This window comes from Acanthisitta chloris, unplaced genomic scaffold (genome assembly GCF_000695815.1).
Source record: "Acanthisitta chloris isolate BGI_N310 unplaced genomic scaffold, ASM69581v1 scaffold64, whole genome shotgun sequence".
NCBI classification, from domain to species: Eukaryota; Metazoa; Chordata; class Aves; order Passeriformes; family Acanthisittidae; genus Acanthisitta; species Acanthisitta chloris.
In genome coordinates this window covers 122054-146572 of record NW_008668543.1, presented here as the reverse complement: position 1 = coordinate 146572, position 24519 = coordinate 122054, and the positions used below count along the sequence as shown (strand labels likewise).

At 34.6% G+C, this 24519-nt stretch overlaps 1 protein-coding gene across 1 annotated transcript in view; it reads right to left on the bottom strand.

Annotated features, from left to right (window-relative positions):
• The window catches only part of LOC103800539 (interleukin-1 receptor accessory protein-like 1), a gene marked incomplete at its 5' end in the record, with an annotated part of 41541 nt that extends 22807 nt beyond the window's left edge, over positions 1–18734 (bottom strand). The window contains one exon of the mRNA XM_009072918.1: positions 18455–18734. Coding sequence (XP_009071166.1) covers positions 18455–18734 — 280 coding nt within the window. The remainder of the gene's footprint in view (positions 1–18454) is intronic.
• Between the last annotated feature and the right edge of the window lie 5785 nt (positions 18735–24519).

The window sequence follows — 24519 nt, the reverse complement described above, 5'->3', positions numbered from 1 at the left end:
GCAGTCTTAAAAGCTGTATCAGGAAACCAAAACTCTCTTTAGCAGTTTTTTGAGTGTTATTATTAGATGGAGAAATTTCAGAAGAAATGGTGCACTAGGAATTCTCAAAAGCAGTTGAAACGCATTATTTTTCCTAGCTGCTAATATTCCTCATTAGTTTGCGAACTCCTTTCTGGGGAAATTGGGTATATGGATAATGTTGCACAGTACTTCACTTGCAGAGTCTAAATTTTACATTTTTGTTGGATCTTCCTGCCACCCTTAGACCAGAGAGTCAACTGTCTAATCCATAGGCAAATGTGTGCTGTGCAGCTTGCAGCCTTTGGATTACATCTGCTGAGAGAATTGTTTTAAGGTGTGTGAGTATACATAAGCTAAAGCCATACAAAATTGGAAAAACAACTGTAGTGGTTGAGAAAATAATAGCTAAGGGTTTCCAGTGGAAACACACTACCATGAAAGTTGTGATATCTTAAAAAACCACAACACAACAAAACCAAATGACAAACCAACCAAACGACGACTACAAATCCAAAGAGACTCACTCCACCACTCCCCTGGGCAGCCTGTTCCAGCACTTAACAACTGCTCTGGTGAAGAAATTCTACTAAACTTTGTTCATGGAAACGTGTAATGTTCACAAGCCAAATATTTTGCTTAACAGTGTTTGCCTGTTTGCTTTTAAACTATCAGGAAGAAACATAAAAAGCTCAGGAAAAGACTTTAATGTTCATGAATTTCTGCTACTTCTCCAGTTCAAATCACATTGTACAATATATTTTGAAGTTTCATTGTATTTAAAAATGAAGACTTGGCATTTAGTCTCACGTTTTACAGTATTTTCTTTAGGAAATTAAGTAGGTGTTATGTGTCTGTTTAACCCAGCTTATCTGCTCCATGCACAAGTGAAGTTTGTGTGTGAAAGATTTGCAGATCCTTATCAGCAAGGTACTGGATGGCACTCATTACTATTGCTGAGGATAGTCAGTAATGTCTATTTATTCATTGCACTACCTAAAAAAAATGTTGAGAAAGCTTCGCTATAGTCTTTAAACCACAGACAATTCAGAATTGTTCAACTTCCCAATACAAAATGTGAGCTGTTCTGAGCACTATTTTCAGATTGATATTTTGAACTAAAAGCTCTTAAAGATGGCTTAAATGGAGAGAAGATGATGATGATAAATCATTAGTATTAGTATTAGTATTATTACTTCCATAATATATTGTATCAGACTGCCTAGAAACTAAGTACCAAAATCACTAGCATCTGAATAATTTTTGTCCACTACATATTTCTGTCTGTTTCTTTTTCTTTGTTTCTTTTTTTAAAAAATAATAATTGCAAAATCATGAGGACTACATGCTGGTATTTTCCATTAGGACAGAAGAAAGTAACAGCATCAACTAAACCCCTGAAAGATATCCTGCAAAGAAACAGATTGTCATCTGCAATAGAAAAACCTTTGCTGCCTAGGCTTCTGTCTACTTTCACAGAAGTTGCCACTAGATATATCAAACTCACTATACACATCAAACTGCAGGTTTGTGTATTGCACTCCATGAAAACTGTTTCTTCTGTTATTATTCTTCTCTGAGAATACACTTCTGACTGCAACTCCTATTGATTTTCCCAGTTCAGAATGAGAATCAGGCTGCACAAAGAAGTGCTCTATTATCTTGCCTTATTCCTCAAACAAGAAAAGGGAAAGCAGCTTGGGGACATCAAATCATTGTACGAAAATAGGAAGAGGAATGAGGGTGGAAAATGAAATCTTAGGGATGTCCATGGGTGTGACATAAGAAGACAAAGGAGTGAGACTGAGGGATCGGCCCATTCCTGCCTCCTGCCCAAAGTGTCTTCCACCCTATTTTGAGTCAGATTTTTAGGGCAAGAAGGAGATGCAGGAGGTGATGGGTTTTCAAAGGGAAATAAGAAATTGGAAGAAAAAAAAAAAAAGGGAGAAGAAAAGCACAGCCAGCAAGTCAGCCAGAGGTCCCAGAGAAAACTGTCATGGAGTATTTCCCAAGATTGAGCTATTTAGTTTGCAAAACCTCATAAAACCTCTTTCAACCTTTATGTTTTCTAGATTTCCCTCAAGATCAATCAATTTGTTAAGGTTGTACAATGAATTAAAGAAAAATTTGCCACTATCTGATCCAAATATACACCCCCTGCAAGTAAATATACATGTAAATAGTTATGAAAAAACCTGAAAACTGTAAAAAGCCACTTTATAGATTTGTTCTAAATGCCTCCATTGACCATACAGGCAATGCCATTGCAAAACTGTGAAGACATCATTACATGCATGCCTTTTAGAGCCATTCTCGTGTAGCATTATGACTGAAAACCAATTAAAATTCAGATCTTCAGAGACCCAGTGGCAATGCTGTCACAATGCAATTTTAGACAATTCAATTTAGATGCAGCAGCTGCTTTTCAATGAGATTTTGATGTTTACCCAATTTTGCTGCTGGGTTAATTGAGTCATATTGAGGTCAAGTGGCTTGTCTGCAATCATCCAGATGTAGGCTCACTGAGAATTACAGCTCAGGACTATCACAGCTAGAAACCTCTGTTTTTTTCCAATAGGGCAAAAATGCAAACAGAAATAAAGTAATCAATGAAACACTGTCAGTAGAAAATGATGTCAGCTGCCACAACAGCAGATTATTTGGGTTAGTTGTATTACTAAAGAATAATCATTAAGTAAAATGGAAGAACATACATTAACATGAAAATGAGATAAAAGAGTTAAATACTATAGAATTTATCTCATCTTAACAAACTGACTTATTTTAAAACAAACCAACAAGTTAAACTTGAGTAATAACTCAAGCAGTAAAGCTTAAATAAAATCTCTTCCTTTTGCCACAGGACAGAACAATTTCTTATTGAACTCATTACATAAACTGCTGCTCTGTCTGAAAGCCATATCCAGAATTGTAGGCAATCTGAAAAAACACATGCTCAAAATATAACTAGAGCTTCTCAAACCTATTGCTAGATTCAGTTCAGCTAAAACTATTCTGGGAAAAGGTGTCATGGAAAATAGTCCTAGTGCAGCTGCAATCTCAGCTGCAGCAATAAATATTTAAAAATTGTAACTATACAGTGGCAAACATAAATAATTAAAATTAGTGCATTTCACTCTGGATATCATATTCCTCTCAAAAACCATGCTTTAAACTGGTAAGTAATCCTAGTTTGGAACTTATTTATCCATGATTAAGCTGCAAATTACAGTATGAATTACCAGTGACGAGTTTTGATAGGGTTTAGAGTGAGAGGGAGGATTTTGAATGAGTGTGTTCCCATGCACAAGTACAGATAAACAGGTATACTAAGACAGAACTGATAGCCCAATTAATAGCAAATATGATAGCTAGAACACCACTAAAAAATGCAAGATCAGAGAAGCAGAAGTGGTGTATTATTTAGAGGAAAACAGGATTGGTATGTGGTGGTGTCATAGCAGCACCTACTTTTTACTTTTGGAAAACAATAGCTAATACACTGATGAAGACAAAGCTATGCTCAAGAGGTAAGGAATAAACTAATATACAAGCAGGAATTAGAGTCTGCCATTACCTAATTTATGTTTCAACACACACACGTATACATACATCTAGAAAAACACGCACAAACACACACACATCTATATACATGCAGACATATAAAAGCTATTGTCAGTATTTCATTTAAATGAAATGTTTCTTTTCCTGTGAAAAACATTTTTCATAATGGAAAATGATATGGAATATGCTAAGTAGTTTCCTATTGGGTTAAGAAACCACTTTTTCAAGGCTATGTAAGGAATTAATTTCAAAGGAATGTAAGGAATTAAAATTTACATCATACAGAACCAAGTAAAAGCCAAAAGAGATTTTGATTGTGACTAAAGGAAAAAACCCCAACCTTTATCATTAGTTTAGATTTTGGTCATATTGTCATGAGGGTAACATATTTTAGGAGTTGTTCTCTCTCTTTTTAAAGATAATCTCTCTCTACAATGTTTCATCTGGTTCAACAACTTACTTCTCTGGAGTTCTTTTGAACCACAGGAACCATTCTCTGATTTCCAAATGCAGTTTTAAATGAGATATTTTATGTTTATATTTAATTATTATATGTAAATTTGATAAATACCACCTCATAGTTGTGTTGGAAATCTCTAATTAAAACAACTCATTGTTTGCCATATAGATATTCTGCAAGAAAAAAGGATAGAAAGATGACAGATAAATGGCAGGTAGAAAAGAAAGCAATTTATTCCAGTCACATTGAAGTCAAAGAGGGAATATAAGGCTTAAAATATATTAATCAGACAACAGAAAATGCCATTAATGAAATAAATGTTATTTCTCTTTCATTTCCTAGTTTAGAATATTTTCTCAGTTGAAATATTCATAATCACAGTTTTTAGCATTCACTTGTAAGTATGAATAATAAAGACAAACAAGTAAGAAATAATTATATTTTCCAGTCTTTTCTACATGATTGTAGAAGATCCTTTAAGACTTAGTATAATGATTGCTTTGGGGTGGAATTGAAACTGGCAAATGACAGAACCAAGTTCAAATTTTCCAACCTGTCAAAAAACACCATGTGTGTAAAGAATCATTAACCACTTGTTATTGAAATAGGCTTTAAACTAATTTATATTATTCAATGTTTTCTAGAATTTTAGTAATTGCAAACTTATGAATGTTTAAAACTCTAAAATGCTTCTGTCACAGAAATAGATGCTGTAATACCATACAAGTAGGAAATACCACTTAGGCTGAGAATATTGTGACTGTATAAAATGGGGATAAAAAGTTTCAAAACCTCTTTCTTCTCCCCATTTGCATTCACTTTGGTTAGTATTAGTTTTAGTAATTTAGTGATTATCTTTCTTGAAACACTGAAGTATTGTCTGAACTAATCCTGAAATTTCTTGGTGTTCCTTTGAACACAAAATATCTCTTTTTCATGTTTTCTACTTTTGAAACGACTTCCAAAAGTCTTTATGATAAGGTAATGAATGTCCTTATTGGGAAACAGAGACCAAAGATTAGAGAGGCAAGAAGATCAGAGATGTTACTGACTTGAGATCAGAGACTGATGTTACACAAGCAGAATTATTAGTGCATGATCATTATTTCACTTGAACTTTATGATTGCAAGACAGATAATCAAGCTTTTCAATATGATATGGCCCTGTTTCATTTTCATAATCCTGTGATTCTTTAGTGATTTTAGTTACTGATAGAATTTGAAACTTTGTTGTGAAAGAAATGAAGGAAAAAATAATAAAAGTTCTTGCACAGGAAGGCCTTGCTGATTGATAGAGTGCTATTTACTTCATTCTTTGGCACAGAGTTAAGCTTTCATGACAGAGAGAAAGAAAAGAAATGAAAAGAACTGAGGGCTTTTGTTTAACAACCGAGTGAAGTCCCTTAAGAAAATATTAGGAAACTGCAAACTATAATAAGAGAAAGATGTTAGAAGACAGATGATAAGCTTTTATTTTGTTTAACCAATATGGGTTTTGTTAACAAATGGGCAATCTGCAGGAGTACTTTCATTCAATTAACAAACGAAGACCCTTTTATTCTAGGCAAAACTTGTGTTGCTATAACTGGAGTTTCCAGCAAAATATTCCCATGTACTGAAAGCTGAGACACCTCTTCCCTTTCTTTTATGGTGGAACCATGTCCCGAACTGATGTTGCACTAGAATATGACAGGAAATAATGCCTGGTTTTCTCTTTAAATCTCTAGTTTCTATTTTAACTCTTCATTTGGTAGAAATTTGTTTTCTTGAGAGAACAGCTGGTCATGGTAATTCAACAACATTTTGTTATACAAAACAAACAAGCAAACCAACAAAAAACTCAGACAAAAGCTACCAATATCCCCACAATAACATCGTTCATATCAGGTCTATATTATCTAGTTCAACAAGGATAGATATAGAATCATCAAGGTTGGAGGAGAACTCTAAGACCATTGAATCCAACCATTAGTTATTCTGGATAAAAGAGGATAATATGGTATTTTATTTCATTTTTTCCCTTCTAACTTGTGTGGCTGATGCCTCAAGACTTGGAAGTTTGCCTCTTCTTTTGTCATCGAAATTAATTCAGTAATTCAGAAGAATCCAGTTTCAGCCAGAAGATACAATAGATTGCAGTTTTAAAAATTGTAACAGGAAATGTAATAGGAAAGCTTATCATTTAGACCTTGCAAGTGAATCATGAAAATCATGTTTAAAGGGATTTTCAAGTCCAGTGTTACATAGTGCATGCCATGATTTTTTAAAGGTGTATTATTCATACTTGAATTTAAGTTTTCAACTACAAATTTTGAGCTTTGATAATGAGAAATATGAAGACAACTGTTCTTAAGGAGTATAATTGTCTTTATCAATGCATCATGATAGCCCAAACCTATCTTGACGTTTATGAACACATACAAATGTATGTATACACAAACAATGTATGCATGTGCTAAAACATTCAAGTTTTTAGTTTGCTGACACCAAAAACATTAGCATTTGTTTTTGTCTGTACTAGTAAGATGAATGGATAATATCCATGCTGTTTGGGTATGCTAGGCAATAAATTTTTCTGGCGGTTGATTAAATACTAGACCAAAGCCAATAAATTTAATCAATGCATAAAGCTCTTGAATGTTGTCTGAAAATTCCACTGTCATGAATTTTACTGCTACTCTGACAAAAATAAAATACTTATGGACAACATGATCTTCTTATAAGCTCCTTCTATTTATAAGCCCCCTTTCTTATTTTCAAAGCTTTAAATGTGTTGTGATAATGACACAATTTGTAATCTGCAATGTTCTTCACAATCCAATCTGAAGAAGATGAGTCTATATGCATATATAAGATATATTAATTGATTTCACATTATTTTTGACCCTTACACATGCTCTTACATGCAGAAGACAAAAAGCACATTTTCAGATAAAACCACAATGAATCAACCTCATTCATTCTATTCACATAATTTGTTTCATTTCAAAAATGTGCAGGCTACCTTGGCTTCCTGTCCATTAACTTCAGTGAAGCAACTCTTAAAATTATCTATGCAGTTTTGTCTTTTCATGTGTAGTATGAATTATGTACAGAACACAAGTAACACACAACAAGAGACAAATTCATATAAATTCAAAATTTGATAAATATTTACAATGATCTGCCTTAGAATTCGTGTAGTTCTCCAAAGGATGTATGGAAATATATCTTAAGACCTGGAATTCTTTGGAACCTTTTCTTTTTGCTGTTCATAGCTTCTTTTTCTTTTCTTATCTTGCATGACTGGACATTTGCATGTTATCATACATACATCATATCCTCCTTCACTACACTACAGAAAAAGATTTAATCAAAGAACAATGAAGAATGAATGAACGAACATGTATAAAGAGTAAGGCTACTGGTCAGACATGAACACTTTTAGAACAATATCAAAAACTATTTCATAGCATTATGCTCATCATTATCTTCAGGCCTACAAAGGCTCCTTGTTAAATTTCCTGGATATAACTGGTTTAGGCTCCTTCTCAGGGAAGGATCTATTTCACAATAATAACAGGTTGCATCCTGAGGACTAAAACTGCAGTTCAATTGTCAAAGATTGTATTTTTTTCACATCAGAAGGGAGCATACTATAATCCTTTAGTCTAACCACCTACATGATGTACACTATGAAATGCATGATTTTAGTACTGGAATGTCACTTCTGTTTGAGTTGTAGCATGTATTTTACAAAGATAATTTTACTCAATTTAAGTGTTCCAGGAAATGAACTACTCACCAAACTAATAAGTAAATGGCTTTGAATATACTAGTCATAAATGAGTCATTGTTCATAGCCTGAGTGCATATTGCTCACATTTCCTGCCACAGAACCTCACCCTGCCTTTTGCTGAGACATCCTACATGATGTTCCTATCTCTGTCACAGATTTAGGGTAATTAATGCAGAAATCAAACAGGAGTTCATGTCTGAGCATTATTTATGATGACTCCGTAGACCTTTTCAGTCACTGAAAGAGTCACCTAGGCAGAGTTCCTCATCCTGTGCATGTGAAGTATTCTCTGTTCTAGAAATTTTGCTGCATATATGATGGGATTAAATAGTCACATTTTGGAAGAGGCTTGCATTATTAAAATTAAAAACAGTGTCTACAACTATCTAATTTACCAGATGCCTCACTTGCATATATCTGTCATGAGGAATGGTTGTACATTTTCTCTAGAAAAAGAAAATCTGTAATGGCCAGAGAAGGTTTGAAATGTTTAAACAACTCATTACAAAAATACAGTAGGGTTATCTCTGACTGTTGTTTAACAAGGTTCTCAACCTTATCCTCATACCTTCCTGGATGTGATCTAGTTTATTATTTACCTCTGCTGGACATGACATAACTGGTGAACTTCAATACATATTTGATTTCAACTGAACTCCTAATATTTCCTCATTAAAGAAATGCATATAATACAATGATCAAGTAGCTACATATTTATAGACTTGACTATGCACTTAAACTTTTTGGAAAATACAATTTTCAAGTTAATTCCAATGTCCTTGTCTACTAGTGTTTTGAGTTTGCAGTAGTGGCAGCTACAGTAGTGTTTGCACAATAAAGGAAAGCAGAAAAACATGGATCACAGTATGGTTTTGTAAAATAGCTGGTTTTATGCTACTCTACTTTGCACTTAATACATTACATTCTTGTTTTCACTTGGATTCAAAACAGCAGTGCATAAGTGATCAGACTTTGTTTTCCCCAATGCTACTAGATGCTTAGCCAGATATTTTTGCTCTGTTTTCTTTACTGAAATTAAAATTATTTTGAAGGCATGATTAAGGTGGTTACAGTATGTTTTTAGTCTCCCTAAAGCTCAAAATCATTACAATTAAATAAGGCAATGATCTGTAAACTGATTAAATCCACTTAAATAGTCTTTCCTCTATAAGAGTACTACATACTAGAAGAACTGGGCTATGATCTAGAAGAGAATACCTGCAACTACCCTTATTTCACTGTATGTTATGAATATATGTATTCTAAATTGTTATCTATATTGTAACACCAAATTCACTCTGAAAATTCACACATGAAAATTACTTCCATACTAATTTCTATCAATTGCTGCATAACTGTTCTTGAGTAGCAGATAATGGTCCCGTAACACTAAATATTTTTTCCTGACAGAAAATCAAATCCATCATACTATTCTCAGTGATTATTCATACTGTTAAAAGAAATGGCATCCATGATATAATTCAGATTTAACTAAGTTATATAATTTCAATATTATAACTTGTATAATCTGAAAATTTGGTATACAGTACTTCAACAAACATCACTTTGACACTCATGTGTCTTCCAGATAGAACTGTAGAGTCAGAAATAGTTGGATGCTGGTACATATGAAATGCACAAAACTATATTAATCATGTAGCTGTTCACTCAAAAACATTACTCCCCCTTTAGCAGTCTTCACACTTTTACAACAAGAGAGTCTATAATGGTTATTCTGTCACTCAAATTAAAATTCTTTGATGCATTTTCTAAACAGCAAAGAGCAAAACATGACGGTCAAAGGAAGTACTGCATGTCAATGAGATTCTCAGTGGCAGCAAAGGACTGAAACACAAGCACATTGCTCATTTAAAGTCACCATTTAAATGAGACTTTGAGAAGAGACTGACAGCAGGATTTGCTGTAGTTTCCCAAAGTTAAGGTTTGAATGCAGTATCTACTGTACCGTGTCACACAAAAATGTTAAACCATAGTCTGCTACAGAGCCTCATCCATGTATTTATTCCCCCCTCCCATCATTACAGAGGGAAGACATACATTCTTGGACATCCTCCATATCCCACATGAGACAAAACCCACTGTCCTGTGTGAATCACTTTATTACAAGCATTTGTGTGAGATACAGCAGGGACTCAGCTGTCCAGCACAGCTTGACTCATTCAGCACCCAGCCATGCATGTTCTGCCTTGGTGGGACTGAGGGACTGATACTCAGTGCTTGAAGAATGCCTTCAGAAAAATCTGGATCAGAACATATTTTTCTCATGTTATTTTTTCATGCAATTTCATCTTATTTCTTTCACTGACTGGCATTTACTGATTAAGCTCTTTAGTTGTATTGTTTTGACTATAGGCACATTCATCCAAACTCTCCTGTTTTAGCTGATATAATTTCATTTGGTCTTTGCTGATGTTCTTCATGCACTAAACATTCACAAGATTTAAACATGTGTGGGCACATTTTTCTCATAAAGAATAGGAAAGTACAGATTAAATTTACCACTCCATACAAACTGTACATTACTGCATACACTGCTTGTTTATTGCTCTAATTAACAGCTAGGTATTTTCTCTCTGGTGAGCAATATGAGAGGTTAACAGAGTAGTTGTTCACATTCATTCCCTGTTGAAGACTCCCTGTGACCAACAAGTCTAATGCTGGGACCTGTATGGGTTTAGACTAATCCCTAAATAAACTTACCCCCTCCAAAAAAATAAACAAACACAAATCTGCCCTGATAAGGAAATCTACTAATAGTGGAAAAAACGAACAGTTTTTCGAAAGCAATGGACAATATTTCAGGCCAGACAATTGATCTAATATAGTATCTCTTGAACAATGAACAGACTTGAGCCTCATAGGGTGTTCCTGAGGCCCATAAAGGAGTCTGCACACTGCCTTTATTCAGCATTTGAGAGCCAAATGGAAAAATTAGCAATTTTAATAAGCAGAAATGGAGTATTTACTGTCAGTGTATCATAACAGTTCACATTTGACTGAGGCCATGGATCAATGCGATATTGCTGTCAGCAGTAAAAGGGACTGTTCCTTTCCAAACTTGAAAGCAATGCTACTGTGAAGGAATTCTGTTGGGGAGAGGGGATTTTGGCATGTAGCAGCAAGATCTTTTCCAACCCATCTGAGCCTATGATTCTATGATACTTGTCTCATTCTTTACCTGGGGACCTAAAGAACAGCACAACCTAGAAATGTGAAAGCTGTGTGTGTCCCTATTAAATCTCACTGCCATCTTAGAGAAGTTTTTAAAAAGGACAAGGACACAATATAAGTTTGTATTGCAGTAAATCAATGAAAATTCTTATTAACATTTCTACCTATAGTGCTACAGAGACTGGGGCAAAATTCATAGGACAGAAAAGTGGAAGATAACATATTAATTTTAACAAGGTGTGCACACCCCATTAAAATCAAGCCCATGTAACTCTACTGCCATGTAATCTGTATATTTAAAATACCTGAACAAAAAATGTGAAGTATAAAATTAGATGTAAAGGAATGCAGTAATTAAAGGTTCCTTAATCCTGCCACCCTGTGCCTATATTACAATGTTATCTTTAAATAGCATGAGCACACTTCTTTTCCCCCAGCCTTTCCTCCACTCAGCCACTTCATTTTCTGATTTGGCACTCTGGATATGCAATCCCCAGTAAATGTTCTCTGATCTAATCTTTCATTCTGTCTTACCACTCAGTATGTAGGTCCTGGTTTTACTTACTGCATATCTTGAACTGAATATAAAGGATTTAATTTCCCTATAAACTTGTATACACTTTTATCACTCCACTATCCAACTTTTTAATTAACCTTTCACCTTTCAAACTAGAATATTTGGCTGCAGTCTCCCAGGGAAATTATTTTTCTTTTTTCTGCCCCATCCTGAAAACTTAGGCCAAATGATTCATAAAGAGCTAGTTGTTTTCACCGCAGAGCTCACTGAAATTTTCTATCCTTAGGTTAACTCCTCTCAAATAAACCTTGACTGAATGAAAGAGACCATTAAATGACATATGCTTGGCATGACTGCATGAGCAGCTGAAGAATCTTAGCTTACTCCATGGGCAACTTATTTAGATGCAGTTCCTGAGTTCCGGCAGCTTAAATGAGTACTCCCACATTCAAGACTCTACATGGTTATGAAGGACATTTCAAGCAACACTTGAATTTTACTTCAAATGACAACAGATTAATGATGATAGAAGGAAAGAATGTGTTTGTATCTTTTAACAGCTCTATAGATTTTAATACAGACTGATAACTGCAAATCCAGGTCCCACTGGAGTTATCACACAATTTCCAGAGACTAAGAAGTCAGAATCTCAGTCAAAATTCAGACACTTTGGGAAGGAACAGTTTTCTACTGAAAAGTACTTGCACATTCTGCATTTGGTAGTAGCATAACCCCTTGCTTATTGGGGAAAGAATTTTTCTGAAAGTAAATTGAATTCAGGTGCCTTGAAGCCAGAACAGTGGCTTCAGGTAAAGCTTTTTCTTTTTTTTTTTTTCCCTGCATCATTAGTTTAAGTGCAAATTCTCAAAATATTCTTTTCAAGCTCAGCTGGGAGTAGTGGCAAATCTAATGCCTGTCAGTCCTGGAATATTGCCTGTCCAAGGCTCCTGTAGTGAATTAAGTAAAGACGTTGGTTTAGAAACCTCATCTTCTGAGTTTTACACTTTGTTACTAGTGTTATGTAGCAACATACTGGAGGACACTGCATCCCATATATGCCTTGTCTGTATTTCAGTAGAAAGATCTGAGGGTTTCTGAGTCTGACAATCTGCTCTGTTCAGGTGGCAAAGAGATACAAAGCCAGAAGGTCTATTTACCTTATCCTTTCCCTAGCACTTAGTGAAAAGGAATAATAAAAACAATACTCACAAACAGTTACTTTAGTAGATGTAATATAAAACTGTCTCTGACTGTCATTGCCTATTATCTACTACCATGAGGGTGTGTTTGACATTTAATAACACACCACAGCTGGGGATTGCTGACTGTTATTTGTAACATGCAATAATTATGTTCATGCCATCTAAATTGAGAGTAGCTTTGAATCTGGACCTCAAAGTTATTAATCTTATTATTTACTGCATATACATATGCATACATGTCTGGGGTCTTAGCACAAGAAAGATGTGAACCTGTCAGAGCAAGTCCAGAGAAGGGCCACAAAGATATTGAGAGGGCTGGAGCACTTTGGGTTCTTTGTGAGGTTTTTTTTGGTGATTTTATGAAGGGAGACGAAAGAGTAGGAAGGATCTGAACAAGGACCATGAAATAATTTCTCAGTGTTTCTAGGACTGCTTTAGATCAGTCTTGGTTTGGGAGAAATAGTCTAATTGCTGTGGGAAGAAAGGGTTGATTGAATTGTTTCAAAGACACCCTGAAAACATAGCACCTTCCTCCCATCTTTAGTGATTCTTATCACTGTGGCTCCAGAAAATAGTCAGAAGGCAGGTTCTCTTCAGTCCTTCTACTGTATTAGTAAGCTTTCTGGGTTATGGCACACACACCGTTCAGATTCGACCCTTCTGAAAAAGTCTTGCAAAACTTCACCACAGATCATCTAATATTTGATACTTCTGGGAGCCTGAATGAAGAATCACAGCTGCTGTTTTTCTTTGCTTTTTTTTAAAGCAGGATTTGTAATATTTATTTGGTCAGAAACTTTGGAAATGTTGATCTCATTGCTAAGAGTCTTGTTTGTTGAACTGATAGCTTTAAAGTCAGTTTGATGAATTTTGTGAGCCTCAACCACTATTTTAGATTTGCATTTCAGAAGGATTTAGATTATAAATTAATTCAATCACATTACTTTCTTACATTACAGACTCTTCAAATAAGCTTAATATTTTAAAATGCCAGTCTCATGTCATAACACTAAGTACAGAGAAATGTCCCTTAACTTTCACATCAGCCAGTGCATTTCAGTGTATGTGATGTGAACACACAAATGAAGATAATTTAGTTTGGAATGCATTTTAAATTTCAGTTCTGTCATCCACTTACACTCATATACCTCTCTGCTATATCTAAACCCCTACTGTAGCTGTCACTCTGCTGATGGAGCCTAGAAAATGGTTTACCTGAAAAGCCACAAAAAGGCTCATTTTAATTACCTAAGAGTGGGTGAGCAGTGGCATGTGGCTTACCCAAATGTATTCCACATTCAAACTCCTCCAGATCTAGTGCCATATATGTGATTTGCTTGCAAATGTTTTGGAAATGCTCCTAGAGCCTTTAAAACAGTGTTAGACACCTATCCATGTGTAACGGAATTAAGGCTTAGCTAGACTTGAATGTCAGCTAAATTGCTCTCTGGCCTGAGAACAATGGGAATTAAAAAAGAGAACAATTTAGAATCTAGATGCTTTAACTGAATTTGATGTTCACAGACAGCTTATAAACAGAGAGGTAAGTGTTTTCAGGACAGAGATTCAAAATAGAATTTGAAATAAGATGTTAAGAGCAAATAAAAAAAAATGAAAAAAATTGAATGCCACTGTTTTGAAAATAAGCACAAGTCATTTTAGTTCTTTGCCTTTGTCTCCCATCTTTTTTCTAGCATTCACTTTCTATCCTTCACTTAAATATCTATTATATGGAGTTAACTCTAATTGCAATTTCCTCTTCTCCCACATTGGCTGAAGTGGTACCTGACAGGTCACTTCTTCCATACTGTTGAATGAGTTTTGTTTTTTTCTAAGATGGATGAAGTTAGAAGTAGAGTTTAAAAGGAACAAAATCCTGCCTACTCTTTAACAAAATAGAAACAATGTTTTTTACAAAAAAAAAAAAGAATATTAATGCAACCTGACTACCTTCTAGGATTTTTCCACTTAAATTATAGATGCAAAAACAAACATCACAGTCATATTTTACTATTTTACTGAAATGAGATGTGAAATGTTACTTTTTTGGTCAGAATTATTACTTTAGTTGTGACAGGAAGAACCTTGACAATCAAAGGGCAAGAAAAACTAGTTTGCTGATAGTGTTCTTAGGGCAAAACAAGCAAATCTCTAATAGTGGAAGCTATAGTTAGACTAAGCTATTTGTTGCATTGCTGTATTTCAGCAAATATCTCAACAACAGAATAATTAGGAGTAAAAGAAACGGTATCACATAAAAGGATTTTCATTAAATAATTCCCCCCTCAAGCATTATCTGTGCCACTCCTGTAAATTCAGAGTTGTTAAAATGCAATATTAACAATGCCTTCTCCTCAGTCCATTACATCTTTTCCAATATCAACATTCTTCCCCTATTCTGTGTAAGAACAGGCATTTCTTGTTTTCCCCTCAGTATAAATGAATATATCCTTTAATGAAGTCTTACACAAAAGAACTATCTGGAGAAACCTTTTTAGTTCTAGACTTGCTTACATCTAGCCCTACAAGACTCCTTCAATTCATAACTCCACCCACTCTAAGGATCATATCACTCCTTTTTCTACTCATCACCATGTTTGCTTGCTTGTCTTTCAGTCTCAAGCTGCCATTGAACCAAGCAAATAGCAAACAAACACTGGAATTTATCATTATGCATTGGTTATACCAGCTTCACAATGAGAAGATGTACCCTGCTTATCTTCTCAGCATTAGGCACTTGATTTGTCCTAATGCACATGAAAGGTATTTATCATGTACAATGAAGATGCTAATGTCAGACAGCTGACCTCCTGCAGTGTCAGCAGGACAGGAGAGTGGAGGATAAGTAGATTTCAATCATCTGACTTCCAACAATCATTGACTTCAAGAAAATCCCAGATCTCATTTATTTCCAGGACCAACTGCTTTTGCCATCTGTGCAGGACACTTAATGTAAGCTCCTGCTACCCAACCTGTATAAATTCCTAATGTTTGCCTGAAGGCTTTTTCTGCTCACTAAGGCATCCCTAAGTCACAGTGAAAAATTTTATGGATGTCTGACTAGCCTCCCGAGCTTGCATTTGAAACAGAATTGCATCAAACCTTAATCTCCATAAGAGACAGATTCCTTGTGACGGCTACCATTTTCTCAAAAGAAAAACCTTGGAAAAGGCTCAGAGAAGCCTACAAATGGAGTATAAAAATAATGAAGGATAGTAAATTGCTTCCCCTACTCCTGAAAAACAAATCAACATCAAGACAAGGACCAAGGAAGGTCCATCTCATGTGTGATAAATTTTTCCTGAACTTGCACACAACTTCAAGAGACTGTGAGAGTTGTTGACTTAGAATCGTAGAATCATTAAATTTAGAAAACATCTCTAAAATCATCAAGTCCAACTTTTAACCTAGCTCTTCCACAGTCAGTGTTTTGCAGCCATTTCCTGTTGTCCTGTCACTTGTGACCTGGGAGAAGAGACCAACCCCTACCTCACTATGACCTCCTTTCAGGCAGTTATAGAGAGTGATAAGGTTGTCCCTGAGCCTCCTTTTCTGCAGAATTAAACAACCAGCTCCCTCAGCTGCTCCTCTTAAGACTTGTGCTCCAGACCTTCTATCCTTATTTTTACCTGTTTTTCTTTCCCACCACCTCCAGCTTTCTTGCCACAGGACTATGAATAGCTATATGCTAAACGGTCACAAAACTGCTTTCCTTGTTTGGGCCAATGCTAGAAACCTGGACATCTTGGCATCACTCAAAAGCATCCCAATATAGACAAATAATGAAAACTTGCATATCTACATTCCAGATTACTTTAGAGTAATTTTAAACTTCTTTCTAGTGCTCTTTTTCTGTTAATTACTTTACCACTGTGATGATACTGACTTAGAGGAATGAATAGAATATCAGGCTCTTCTGAGACTTATTTCTGACTCTTGCTAGCACATTTGTTATTCCTTTAAGAAAGCTTATATCTCTTATCCATCAGATTCCTTTGTTACTAACACAAATAAATGTAAGCAAGGATCTTGTGCAGGTCTAGGGAACAACATGTTTTTGAATTTTAGATAAACTGCTATAAGATTTAATTTTCAGATATTTGCCTTTTTATGTTGTTTCTGATTTTCATTCAGATTTAGTATCGCGTCGCTATATGAGCATTTAGTCTTTTCTTAAGATAATAATTGGTTAAAACTGTGTAAAGAAATGAAAATATTTCTTATATGGCCACCCTAAAAGCCCTTCCTAGAGTCAGAGAGATTTCAAAAATGGTTGGCACTATCAAATAGCAATTCCCATTTGTAAATATGTTCTACATTGTTCAAGATAATGAAGAAATGGTGCTTACACAGGGTTTATAAATCACTGATTTTTTTTTTTTTGCTCACCATTTGTTTCAGTAAGGCAAAGATTTCCTTATATAGTCAGTATTCAGGATTTCTGATAATCACATGCGTACATGATATATGTAAAAAGATATATTCTTCTTAAAATGAATTGGTAATTCAACAAGAAAAAAGAAAGAGGAAAGAAAGAAAGAAAGAAAGAAAGAAAGAAAGAAAGAAAGGCAGGCTACTATTACATATTTATCTGAAAAAAATATTAATCTAAATATAACTGAACCTCCTTCAGTAACTTAACTTGTAGTTTTTTTGTTGTTTTCTTTTTAAGAGAACCATCAGCAGCAGAAAAACCATGCTGAAAATGCTATTGAACCAATGATGTGATATGAAATGTCTCAGAGGTTATGTAAAGAGCTCGTAAAATAAATGTTTTTATAAGTACATTATTTAATAAAAAAATCTCCTTTACCACACACAAACCGTACAGCAATCTGTGCTCCCCCACCCTCTACTCAAAAAGAAAGAAAAAAGGTAGCAGGCACTAAGCATCTCCAGGTGCTGGTGAAATAATTTCTTTCATTTCCTTGCATCACTGGAATAGCTGCATAGTGCACCTCTTCGAGCCACTCAATTGCTTTTGTCTTTTTCTATTGTGTATTAGTAGCAAGACCATTCTTACAGATATGCAGATAGAGAGAATACTGTAAAGGGCTAGAAACAATATTTCAGTGTAAACCATATTAATGATGAGGAAAGAAGCTGAACACCTGTTGCAGAAAGCAGGAAGTGGCATCTAGTCCAGTTTATGGTGATAAAGTTTGATGAATCAGAAAGTTAAATACTTTTGGAAAACATCTGGCACAGATTCTATTATCAGGTTAAACCAGATGTGATTCTAGAGGATGTATGTCTGTAAAAATGCTGAAATTTCACCTTCTGTTTTCCTTGATGCAACTACATTATATCAAATGGCAATTTTATTTTTTTCCAGGAAAAAGTTTAATTAAATCAAACCATTTAATGAAATCCATATGAAATTAAATCTGAATGTGAACCTTTTTCTTCTAGGATAGTGATTGCAAGAGTGAAACCAGAATCAAAAACAGGAACACATAACTTATTCATCCAGTCCCACCCACCTTATAAATTTTAGATTTTGTTATAAATTACTAAATTTATGCGAAAACCAATTTAAAATGTTCAAGACATTCATTGTAATTTCTACTTAAGCATCAAACACCTGAGGGAAGGGAATACTAGGAAGAGAAGAGCAAAAAGTACACAATCAGAAAAAAATTTTCTCTGGCACGAAGGCCTCACCAGAAAGAGCCTTGTTTCATACTTGGTTAATCAAAATGCAATATATTAAAATATAGTACCTTATAACACATGCATAGAGCCCACTGTCTTGTACCACCGTTGGTCGGAACCAAATGGAGTCTTCTTCTTTGCTCATTCTGGTTCCATCAAAAGCTATAGGTTCCTCAAAATCTCCAGGTCCAGAGCTTTTGTACCACATCAGGCTAAGTCCAGCACTTTGGGCTAGGGAGTAATTAGCTCTAATATATCCATAAAAGAGTGCACATTTTATACGAACAGGTTCTCCCACTAGAACTTGATATTTCTTGTAATCCACAGACCAGTCAGTGCATCCATCAGCTACAAGAGAAGAAAAAATGACAAGAGTTTGTCAGAGAGTTTGGAGAGCACTAATCACACAGCAACCTTTATTGTGGGAAAGCATTATATTTGAGAAAAGGTCCATTGAGTGACAAGCAGTACTCTTTTGACCCCTGAAAAATTAACTGTATTTTCACAGTGTTAATGTCATGTACCTCTCTATACTGGACAGAGTTATTATGACATTTATTGCTAAATGTTGAAAATTTCTGAGATAAATGAGCAATTGCTCTTTTATTCTTGGTGTAACTCCAGCATGACCAGTTATAAAATACTGGAGTGAAATTCGTGCAACACAGAGACCATGTGGTAGGTAAGGTATAACAATCAGAATTGCATCAATCAAATATCTTCAGGGCAACCATGTAAATAAAAGAAGGTATTATTCAGTCTCAAAATATATTAGCTGTGTTCTGAACAAAAAGCGTGAAAGTTTGGGTTAGATATGAAGGAGAAACAGGAACTGTCTTTACAATAAGACCAAATGTGCAAAACGATACTGGGAGGAAAACTACTGCCAGTAATTTTAATGGATTATTCAAGAACATTTAAACAGATTTAATTGTAGTTCCTTATTTTCTAAAAGTACATTACAAATTAATTTAAATTGTTAATACTTTAAGGGTTTTTTGCCTGTTGAAAAGCATCAGCCACTACAAATACTGTCCCACAATAACTGTTAATCAGAAAGTAATATTAGATTTGTTTGACTTTTTGAGCCTCAGCAACTAAATCAAACCCCAAAATCAAAACCCCACCAACCTCTATCCCTCCTTCACTTTATTTTTAGTTAAGAATATCAAAACAACAAAAGGAGAAGAGATATTTTCTACAATGTCTTCCTTTAAAAAAAGATTCTAATTTTTTCTTTAAGGAATTTCAACCATGGAAAGTCACTGTTAGGTTAATTCACTTAAAAACATGGTGTTCGGTCTCAGTTACCTAATTAGCTTCTGATTTAATCAGTAGAAAGCAATGCAAAGCACAATTTATTTCATCTTAAAATAAGTATCTATGTCGCATATAAATATTTGGTCTTTGAATTTGGCATTTCTTTTTATTAACTTCAAAAGAGCTTGGATACATAGCTAGCTTAGAAAATCAACTTTTGCAAAGCAGAAGTCTCACCCTAGAGTTGGTTGAATGCAAACTACTGTGCAAGATAAAACAGTATTAGCACTTTAAACCTGGACAATGTTTTGATCTGTTACTTGGGAGATTTTTGAGATCTATATTTGGATAATGCCACAGAACTTATTATACATATCAAAATACGAAAGACTGAGACATCTTCACACATTACTGTGTAAGCAATAACCTAAGTCCATACAACATTGAAAGATGGAGGAAAAAAAAAACCCCAAATTTAGAATGAATTTCCACTGTGAACAGAATTCACATAAAAAAATGTCATATATCTTTGTACTGTATCTTCCTGCATTTACTTTTAAGAGCAGGAAGGGAAAGAAATATGTCCTTGTTCCAATTTTCCTACCCAACAATTCATAAAAATTAGCAATTACTACAAGGTCCTAATAAGACTTAGTTGTGTTCTTGCAAAAATTGAAGTGAATGAAAGCAAAGCTACACTATTAACTTCCCCATAGGACTTAAGAAACTAACTTCCATTTATTTCAGAATTTAATTATGTCTTTGATCATTTCATTTTTTACCATTCCGAAAGAGCATTCTGTCTCTGATCTGATTCTATTTCTCTTTGCTTCTAAATCCCCATGCCAAAAGTGAACTAACAGACACCTCTAAGCACTGCTAATTTCATTATATAAGTTGCCAGGTAATAGCTTCTTCATCATACTTTATCATCAAATTGTAATCTTGCCTTTCACTGCATAATTAAGTTAGCACACTTTGGTTCATATTATTAGTCTGTTAGTCATGTTTTTTCTCTCAGGATATTCAGTTCTAATGGTTCCCAGTTCCTTGAGCTGGATCCATGAGGCTGTATTGCAGAGTAACACCAACTCTGTTTCAAGCCTTTGTGTTGAATGAAGGATTTATTATGTAGAACAGATACTATTGACTTAGCTATTTCTCTTGAAAGTGTACTTAGGATCATCTGCAGTCCATCTTAGTAGGCTCCCTCATATCTTCTAGTAGGTATTTTATACTCACATGCAAACCCAGAGAGAACATTACTAAACTCTGGTAATTAACATTATCAAAGTTCACTTCCTGAGTTTTAAGAAGAGCATTAACAATAGATGGAATATATAGCCATTTTATTTACAATATTGCTTAGCTCAAGCGTAAATAAATTAGATTTTTTTTCTTTTCTTCGAGTGTAAGTAGAGCATTGACCAAAGAAAATATGTAATGTTTCCCTTAGTCATGGCTGCTACTGGCACAAAATCAACACCTACAATTAGGGTGGTTCAAAACAACTGTGGGGAAAAAATGCATTCAATGCTATTCAATGTTTTTATTATATTGTCACATCATGAAGCAATCATCTTTTATTTTATTTTATTAATTGGAAAACACTTGAATAATTCAACAGCTTTGAAATTTCAGAACTGCCTTCAAATAAATGGTTGTAGCCCCTGATCTCTATTTTAATATGCTGCCAGTTTGGTACATATAATAGCACAATACAGGGTCCAGGATAAATATCATTCACTTAGTTATTTCCTTGAGTGATTTCAGGGTATGAAATAAACCACACTACATCACTGTCCTAATAAGGAGATTGTTCTGCTGGATAAACAAGCTTCTTACAGGCTGTACCTGCTGATAGGACCTGCACACAGAATATTTAACATTACTGAGAATATCTTCCCCTTAATTTTTCAGTATCATATGTATCATTTTTGATGTGAAATTCAGTGCTGAAAAGGAGAAAAACATAAAGCTAATAACTCCTATGTCCACTGATACAGCCTGGCTTCATTCAAAAGCTACAATTTATAGGCTTCAGAGTTAAAAAATATCTTCAAATTTACAATACATTGGTTAAAATCTGATTTGCAAACACCTAACAAATTAGGTCTGACTGTTGACAACAGTTCTTCTAAGACATTTTTAACAGTAACAGCAAATTATCCTAAATTTATTTCGGTTAATAATATTTAATAACACAAAAAAGTAACAGATTTTTTTCCTGCTTATCTGTGTTTGTAATCCTGTTCTTGATGTCATTTCATAAGAGAGATTTATGCAGTGTCACTGTTCCTTCTATTTATTTGTCAGGCACTTCCAAGTTTTTTTAACATGCATTAGGCATTTGCAAACATGACAAAAAAGTGATCTCATAAGTCACAAGAAATTCTGAAAAATGAGAGATAGTATATAGAAACTGTGATCTTGGATTGAAAATACTCATATTCTATGTGAAAGAATATGTTAACTGCACACAACTCCTAGTGATTTTGATGACTAATTCTTGCCTACAGGTAGTCTTACTAGACTGAAATTATATATATGGAATTGCTTAAAGCCACATATGCGTCAGACAGATCTTTGTGGCTATACCTGCAATTAAACAGAAGTTAGAATGGAGCATGATGCCTAAGAGAATAAAGCAGCTCTAGGAAGTTTTCCTTGTTCATGCTAAATTTATTTATTTGTCCAAAAGCTGGCAAGAATTTTAAAATAATCTTTAGTGTATATCATTGCTTCAATTTGATTAAGTGTGTGTGCATTTGCCTGCAAAAGGAACTGACCTAGTAATTACAGTGTTCTTGGACATTGATATGATATCAATATTCATGTCAATACGTTAATACAAATGTATGGTGCCATTAGGAATCTGTTAAGGAAGGTTTCAGGAATCATCAGCAGTTTTGAGACACTCCAGAAACATTCAGACACTTGAGGAGAGAATCATGTCTCCTTCCCATAGATGTTTTGGGGCATGGAGCAGAGGTGGACCAAGAGGCTGAGCCTGGGAGGAGGAAGAGAGGCACAGGGGAAGAAAGTTCTGGAAGAGCAGCTGCTCTGTGGCCTGGTTACAGCTGTCATGGCACCCATGAGTGCCCTGGCAACGAGCACCACTGCACTGGGAGACCAGAGGATTTTTCCACAGGACAGGTCAGATCAGGACCTACGTCGTGCTACCATCAGCCAGGGGGATATAACAATTACAGACATAAAAAAACCAACACAAAATGCATTCTCCATGCAGCTGTACCTTCAGGACACATCTGCTTTAAAACATAATTGTCCTTTCAACAGTCTATTCTATGTTGTGCTATTGCATATCTTGACAAATTTTTAAAACATACACTGAGAGCAGATACTGGTGCACTGCTTTGTGTACTTGTAGACAAGTATCCAAGCTTCAGAAAGGACACATTTTCCTTCTCTTTTGCATTTCTTTGTAGTTCCAAGAGTCTGTTAACATTTTCTGTGTGAATGACTCAAAGGAAAAATAAATTCTTGAGGTTACTCTGAAGCTTACTGCCAGCACACAATACAGCACCTACTATAATAATAATTGCAAAATATATACTAAGCAAAATAAGAAACTTAGCCATTGTCAGTTTGTAGGTTCATTTTTCTACAATAAAATACTGTTATTGACCACAAGAAGTACAGTATAACAGACTGTGGGGACAAAAAAAAATTTTCTACAATAAAATACTGTTATTGACTATCAGAAGTACAGTATAACAGACTGTGAGGAAAAAAAAACCCAAACAAGAAAAACTGCTTGTTCCACAAAAACCACAAGAAAATCTTACAGATATGCATAACACTGGGAGAATTTGCCATCAAGCTGCTAAAGAAAGGACATATTTGCTTATGAAATAGAAATTAATTTTTAATTTAAGAGGTTTTTATTCTATATGTTCTTTTTCTGCAGATGGTCCTAAGTACCAAACATGGTACTTTAAGCCAATAGTTGTGAAAGGCTTAGCAAGGAACAACATTAACTGAACTTTAAAGAGAAAATATTAACTACAGTAAATCTGCACTCCATGGATTACAAAAAGTCATTATAAATCTGTTTGTACATTTTTTTCTGTTTTAAAAGAACCCATATTATTATAGCATCTGGCATTTTCCTTGCTTTTTTTTTTTGGTCCATATTAAGTCAAGAAGCTAAAGCTTGTGAAAGTTATTAAATTTTGTAAATCTTTGCTCCCCAGTTTGACATTTCCTCTGTTCCCATATGGCACATGTTTGCCACACTTGAGACAGCTTACCAAAGAGAAAGAGGTCACCAGAGTAATACAGTGGTTCAGTACTTTAATCTCATTAGGCAAAGGAAATTAAAATCACTAGTATTTGAGTTTGAGAAGAAAACTTTGCGTCTTTCACCAAAGTTTACTGTAAAGCTTAGTATGAATGTTTTGGTTGAAGCAAATCTAAAGAAATAGAATGGATTTAATTGAGTTAGGAATTCAAATCCCACAAGACTCAGATAAAAAGCTTCCTCAGCTACATTTGTACACCAGATAAGCACACTGATATGCTTAGATGCATTGAATTTCAAAGAAAAATATCAAAACAACAGAGCATTTCCCTTTCTCTCCTTATGCTATATCCTAGAATGCGTCCACAACAAAATTAAGACTCCTTAGATAAAGCATATAAAATACATAATTAAATTGAAATAAATTTTTTCATCTTGACTCTATGAATACTATAGAAATATTTTTAGAATGCAATTCTGAAAATATTTTCAATCAGAAAAGTTTGTCATCTTCAATTGAAAGACAAATTTATGATATATTATTACATAAATTTTTCATTCTGTTTTAATGAACAGACAGAGAATATTTCTTTGATTGTGGAACTGGTT